Source organism: Macaca thibetana, chromosome X, assembly GCF_024542745.1.
Source record: "Macaca thibetana thibetana isolate TM-01 chromosome X, ASM2454274v1, whole genome shotgun sequence".
In the NCBI taxonomy this organism is placed as follows: domain Eukaryota; kingdom Metazoa; phylum Chordata; class Mammalia; order Primates; family Cercopithecidae; genus Macaca; species Macaca thibetana.
The window spans coordinates 36,786,881-36,794,039 of record NC_065598.1 but is presented as its reverse complement, the minus strand read 5'-3'; the positions used below and the strand labels follow the sequence as shown (position 1 = coordinate 36,794,039).

At 44.3% G+C, this 7,159-nt stretch overlaps 1 protein-coding gene across 1 annotated transcript; it reads left to right on the top strand.

Annotated features, from left to right (window-relative positions):
* The first annotated feature begins 2,777 nt into the window (after nt 1–2,777).
* LOC126946346 (transcription factor Dp-1-like) lies at nt 2,778–4,636 on the top strand. The gene has a single exon (XM_050776509.1). It carries the CDS (start codon nt 2,857–2,859, stop codon nt 4,084–4,086), a length of 1,230 nt encoding a protein of 409 aa, XP_050632466.1. The 5' UTR covers nt 2,778–2,856; the 3' UTR covers nt 4,087–4,636.
* The last annotated feature ends 2,523 nt before the right edge of the window (nt 4,637–7,159 follow it).

Genomic DNA, 7,159 nt, shown 5'->3' with positions numbered 1-7,159 from the left:
CATTGCTTTTTGCAAAGATAATTCACTGACCTCTTCACTCAGCCATGCTTGAAGTCTGTTTTTAGATGGCTATGCTTATGAAGTGTAGAAGGATGTAAACATTCATTGTGGGCCTACTGTTGTTGTTATTGTGTGTCATCTAGCTGATTCAATTTGGATACTTAAAAAAATACTAGGTTAAAAATCTGTTTTGTATTATATGAAATACACATAATTAAGTAAAGTTTAAATTCATTGATTGGACATTTATTCTTAAAAAAGCACTTCTGTTTTTCATTTATTTCAAAATGTTCTCTGGAAAATGAATACTTCAAAAAGTCCTTTGGAAAATACAAATTAAAAAAAAATCTTGCACTAATGTGACTTTTCACATGTTAGAAATTTATAAGATTAAGAAATGTTGTAAGCCTTTTATATTAGCAGGGATTTAATTCCAGTGGCATTTTATTTATGTATACAAACAAGGAAGATTTCTTTTTAGAAATATGTAATTGAAGTACATTTTATATTTACTTGTATAGAAAAGTAAAAATAATTCTCCATGAGTGCATATATAGCCATTGCCTTATTTACTGCACAGGGTATCATGGGTATAAATTTTGATTATCTATGTGGCAATATCTCCATACATCACAGAGAAGAATTTTCTTTTTCTGAGGGGCAGTGGAATAGGGTTGTATGTGTTAAAATGTCACACTATAGATAATTAAATTTTATTTAAAACTATTATTTCTTTTTTGGAATGGGTTTGGCCAAATGTATCTTAACTCCTCAATGTTGTTTTGTCACCTGTCTTTTCATACAAGTAATGGTTCTCTGGGTTTATATTACATGGGTCAATTGAAGTTTTATTTATTTTCAGGAAGCAGGACAAAGACACTGTCTAGAGGCTGGGTTTTGATTTGGTTGCTTCTGTCCAACAGCAGAATGCCTTGGGGTATCTACTTATACTAATGAGTATAAATAGTGCTATCATAAACACCCTTGGTTTGCAGGAATGTGCTAATGTCTGAATATAACACAGTGAATTATGTCACTGTCCCTGCCCAGGGCAACTGCTACTGAAAGGAGGTACTCACATGATGAGGAAGATAGCAGATACACTAGTTTGGAATTAAGTGTTACTCCATTGCTGACTCCAAGAAAGAGGTTTAGGATGTTGGCTGTTTTCTAGAGAGCACCTAGCAGTTTTCATCTGGTATATTAACTTTCCATGTGGGCTTTTAAAAAAAAATTACTCTCGGCCGGGCGTGGTGGCTCACGCTTGTAATACCAGCACTTTGGGAGGCCAAGGCGGATGGATCACTTGAGGTCGGGAGTTTGAGACCAGCCTGGCCAACATGGTGAAACCCCCTCTCTACTAAAAATACAAAAAATTAGCTGGGCGTGGTGGCACACACCTGTAATTCCAGCTGCCCGGGAGGCCAAGGCAGGAGAATCGCGTGAACCCAGGAAGCAGAGGTTGCAGTGAGCCGAGATCACGCCACTGCACTCCAACCTGGGTGACAGAGTGAGACTCCATCTCAAAAAAAAAAAAAAAAAAAAAAAAAAAAAAAATTACTCTTTGTTGGCCAGGTGCAGTGGCTCACGCCTGTAATCTCAGCACTTTGGGAGGCTGAGGTGGGCAGATCGCTTGAGCCTAGGAGTTCAAAATCATCCTGAGCAACATGGCAAAACTCAGTCTCTACAAAAAATATAAAAATTAGCCAGGTATGGTGGTGGTGCACAACTGTGGTCCCAGCTACTCGGGAGGCTGAGATGGGAGGCTTACCTGAACCTGGGAGGTCAAGGTTGCAGTGAGACATAATCACCACTGCACTCCAGCCTGAGTGACTAAGTGAGATACTATCTCAATAAAAAAAATATTTTTTTTGCTTATAATTATATATCTTTTTAGTTTTCTTCACAGGAAAAAAGCCAATTCAGTATTAAAATGCTAGCCAAGATTGAGGGCGAGTACACAGAAGTCTGCACATTCAAAGAAGCAAGACAAGCTTTTGAAAATAATAAAAAAAAGTAAGTATATTGGGAATTAAAAGAAAAATTCGCACAGATTTGCCTATCTTTTTGGTGTATATTTGAAATCTGCATCCCTGAATTACGTACACTGCTAGTAATTAAAAATTACCCTGTGGTCTCGGCGCCGCTCGGCCCAGGGCAGGGACCCCGCCAGGACCCGGACCGCCCGGCCGGGCCTCCGCCCGCGCCTCTGCGCGCCGGCACCGCGCCCCCACCCGCGCGGCCGGATCGGGCAACCAGGTGCGGACGGGCAGGGGATGCCGCGGGAGCCGCAGGCGGGGGCCAGGGGCGCGGGCTGACCCCTGGCCACCCCATCCCGTGCCCTGGCCACGTGTAGGCGCCGCGCGGTCCCGACCCGCGCCTTCCCGCGCCCCGCGCGCCCCTGTGCCTCAGGGACCCCGCGCGCTCGGCGCTGGTGGGGGCTCCCCAGGTAATCGTGGGGCGGGGGTCCCGGGCCCGGCCCTCCTGGCAGACAGCAGCGCCCGCCACCGCGCCCGCGCCCCGCGCCGGAGGTGGGGCCGGGGCCAGGGTCGGCCGGAGGCGCGCAGGGCGGGGGAGGGGAGGCCGCCCCACGGCGGCCCGCGGGGACCCGGTTCCGGCGCGCGCGGGAGGCGCCTAGTGCGGAGGCGGCCGGAGGCCTAGTGACAGGCGCGTGGCGAGGACCCCGGAAGCCCACCTGTCAGAGTTACCGGTCTGCCGGGCGGGCGCCGCCAGTGTCCGGGGTGGACGCCGCGAGCCTGCACGTTGCGCCAGGACCCCGGGACTGCGCCCAGAAAAATCATTTTTCTTCTCTGGGAAGGTGAACATTTGTAGCATTGATTTCCCGGATCTGGTAACATGGCAAAAGATGCCGGTCTAATTGAAGCCAACGGAGAACTCAAGGTCTTCATAGATCAGAACCTTAGTCCCGGGAAAGGCGTGGTGTCCCTCGTGGCCGTTCACCCCTCCACAGTCAACCCGCTCGGGAAGCAGCTTTTGCCAAAAGCCTTTGGACCGTCCAATGTCAGCATTGCCCAGCAAGTGGTGATTGGTATGCCTCAGAGACCTGCAGCGTCAAACAGCCTGGTGGTAGGAAGCCCACACCCCCCCAGCACTCACTTTGCCTCTCAGAACCAGCCTTCTGACTCCTCACCTCGGTCTGCAGGGAAGCGCATCAGGAAGGGAGAGAATTGCAAGGGCCTGCGGCATTTCTCCATGAAGGTCTGCGAGAAGGTGCAGAGGAAGGGGACCACTTCCTACAACGAAGTGGCGGACGAGCTGGTCGCAGAGTTCAGTGCTGCCGACAACCACATCTTGCCAAACGAGTCAGCTTATGACCAGAAGAACATAAGACGGCGCGTCTATGATGCCTTAAACGTGCTGATGGCCATGAACATCATCTCCAAGGAGAAGAAGGAGATTAAGTGGATTGGTCTGCCCACCAACTCGGCTCAGGAATGTCAGAACTTAGAGGTAGAAAGACAGAGGAGACTTGAAAGAATAAAACAGAAACAGTCTCAACTTCAAGAACTTATTCTACAGCAAATTGCCTTCAAGAACCTGGTGCAGAGAAATCGGCACACGGAGCAGCAGGCCAGCCGGCCGCCACCACCCAACTCGGTCATCCACCTGCCCTTCATCATCGTCAACACCAGCAAGAAGACCGTCATCGACTGCAGCATCTCCAACGACAAACTCGAGTATCTATTTAATTTCGACAACACGTTTGAAATCCACGGTGACATAGAAGTGCTGAAGCGGATGGGCATGGCTTGCTGGCTGGAGTCCGGGAGCTGCTCTGCTGAAGACCTTAAAATGGCCCGAAGTCTGGTCCCAAAGGCGCTGGAGCCGTATGTGACAGAAATGGCTCAGGGAACTGTTGGAGGCGTGTTCATCACAGCGGCAGGTTCCACGTCTAAAGGCACAAGGTTCTCTGCCAGTGACCTGACCAACGGTGCAGATGGGGTGCTGGCCACAAGCTCCAACGTGTCTCAGTACAGCGGCTCCAGGGCGGAGACCCCGGTGTCCTATGTCGGGGAGGACAAGGAGGAGGATGATGACTTCGACGAGAATGACAAGGACGACTGACGTCCTCCCCACTTCAAATGCCGCTTCAGGAAAACATTTAGGGAAAAGAAACTTTTTTTTTTTTTTTTTTTTTTTTTTTTTAAATGTGGGTTTTCTGTTCCCTTTTGTCCTACTCCCAAGAAGACATTGGTAAGCTATTGAATTTAGATATGCACCTTTGATAAGCAAGGATTGTTTCCCATAGATTTAGGACGTGCTGTGGATGTGTTTTGATACCAGTGTGCTGACGCAGAGTGTTTATTTACTTTTTAGTATTTTGTGTTTTCGTTTTCTATTTTTCTTTAAGTGCAGAGTTCAGTTTTGCCCCTGAACAGTTTTTGCTGAGTTTGCTGGAGAAATTATATTTCATCCACATGCATGAAAATAAAACGCCCTCCTGTTGTGGATGGTGAGCACCTGACTCCGTTTATTTGCCATGAGTTTGGATGGCGCCCCCACTGGCAGATAGTGAGACTCTGTGGAGTTTTCCATTTGTTCAGTGGTACGGTGTCCAGAGCCCCAAGCAAACAGCAGAATTCGACTTTTTAAACAATAAACACCATCAACCTTATTAACTTTATTTTCCCTTAAATTATATTGACTGTCGTGATTCCATCAAGTTTATACACTCTTTTCTCTCCCTATTTTGCAGCAACAAATTGCAAAGTGCTTTTGTTTGTTTGTTTTCGCTTGGTTAAAGCTTATAGCCACGCTGGTGCGGCAATGGAGACTGTTTGGAAGGCTTGGAATGGTTTATTGCTTATGGTAAAATTTGCCTGATTTCTTACAGGTAACGTTTGGAAACCTTTTATTATATAGCTGTTTACATACTTATCAGTCTATCATTTAAAGACATGTACTGAAACAAATGTATTTGTTTCATAAGCATCTTCCTGTAATCTATTATAAAATTGAAATTAAATATAGAGAATATTTTAACAATTTTTTAACTCAAAATTTGTCAATCATTTTTAATAGTTCTTTTTTTTAATAAAAAGAACAAGGAATTTAGGACAGGCAGTAGTCTCTTTTAAAATTTATTCACAAAACCCATTAACTGCACAGTTGCTATTAGCTCCCTGTTCTAAAATGAAAGTCTTTTTATTGAAACACAAACAAACTTTTCTGTAATATTTTATGGAATATAAAGAGACTTTAATTGTTTGACTTGTTTAACTTGGCACTGTTAGTTTTTATTAATAAAATGCGCCTGGGCATTTTAAACAAAACCAAACAAAGAAAAATTACCCTTGTTAGGAACTCTGGAAGATGCTTTTAACTAATAATATTATGTGGGTTGGAGAACTAGGTTCACTGTCCTGTGTGCTGGACTGTCTTTGAGAGCCCCATTTCTATAGGACTCTGCTGAGCTAGGATTTATCACCTTGGCCAGGGGGAAGGATTTGATTCACACAAAGTTTTGTTCTAGAAGGTTATAGATAACATCATTGCTTTGCCTAATGAGAGACAAAGTATGGAGGAAGTTAATAGACGCTGATAGTATTTTAAAAGGTTTTACTTCTCATACAAAAGAAAAGACATATCTGGACTTCCCTTCCCACTCTGAGAGAATACTCTTCTTCCATTCTTTTTCTTTTTTTTTTTTTTTTTGAGACGAAGTCTCGCTCTTGTCCTACAGACTGGAGTGTGATGGCACGATCTTGGCTCACTGCAACCTCCGCTTCCCGGGTTCAAGTGATTCTCTTGCCTCAGCCTCCCAAGTAGCTGGAATTACAGGCCCCTGCCACCATGCCCGGCTAATTTTTGTATTTTTGGTAGAGACAGGGTTTCACCATGTTGGTCAGGCTGGTCCCGAACTTCTGACCTCAGGTGGTCAGCCCGCCTTGACCTCCCAAAGTGTTGGGATTACAGGTGTGAGTCACTGCGCCCAGCCCACCATTCTTTACTCTAGACTACATGCTATTCAAAGAGAGCATGGATAGAAAAGCACATGGTGGGGGTGAAAATTCCATAGAACTGCTCCACAGCTGGAAATTGCATTACCAGAGGTAGCCATTGTATAAAGATCCAGTCCTGGGCAGCACAAAAATAACACTAGATGCTACACAAGTGATGTCACGTGTGCTAGAAGACAAATACATCTTGTGTCTCACTCTAATAGGGAGGGCTTCACACAGTTTTCTCTGAGTGTGTGGTTGAACATGCATATATGTGTGTGTTTTAACATAACTGGCTTTGTCTTAAGGTATTCACCTTCCTAGACCAATCGTGAGCTATTATATATTCTAAATAGAATAAAGTACTATTTGCAAATGTCATCTAAATGTTATTGAAAGTGTTCACTATCTATACCAAATATCGTGGAATGTTTAGAGTTCAATATGGTTCATATGTTTAAGACATAAAATCTGTTTTTTCACACTGTATGTTTTCAAGAAATATACATTTTAGATAATCTAACAGTTTTCACACACTTAATAACTTTTCATCCTATTTTATCATTCTCCTTTACAGAAAAGGCAAGCACTTTGAATTCATTGTGCTAAAAGTACTTTATACCTGGGAAAAATATTTTTAATTACAAATTTAAATGCTTTAAAACTTACAGAAGATTTGCAAGAATGTACAAAAATAGTACAAGAAAAGTCCTTTACCCATATTCATCAATATGTAACATTGTCTCATTTATCATTTTTTCTCTCTACCATATATACATATTTTCTACCATTTGAGAGTAAGTTGCATATGTTGTGACCCTGTACCCCTAAATATTTCAGTGTATATTGACTAAAAAAAGGAAAACATATATATATATTTGTTGTTGTTGTTGTTTGTTTGTTTGTTTGAGACAGAGTCTGGCTCTGTTGCCAATGGCGATGCGGCTCACTGCAACCTCCGCCTCCTGGGTTCAAGCGATTCTCCCAGTCTCAGCCTCCTGAGTAGCTGGGATTACAGGCACCCACCACCACACCCGGCTATTTTTTGTATTTTTAGTAGAGACAGGGTTTCGCCATGTTGGCCAGGCTGGCCTCGAACTCCTGACCTCAGGTGATCTGCCTGCCTCGGCCTCCCAAAGTGCTGGGATTACAGGCGTGAGCCACCGTAATCCCTGGCCAGAAAACACATTATTTTA

Bases quoted from the DNA above. Each gene is read 5' to 3' on its own strand.
- LOC126946346 (XM_050776509.1), top strand. From the start codon at position 2,857: ATGGCAAAAGATGCCGGTCTAATTGAAGCCAACGGAGAACTCAAGGTC.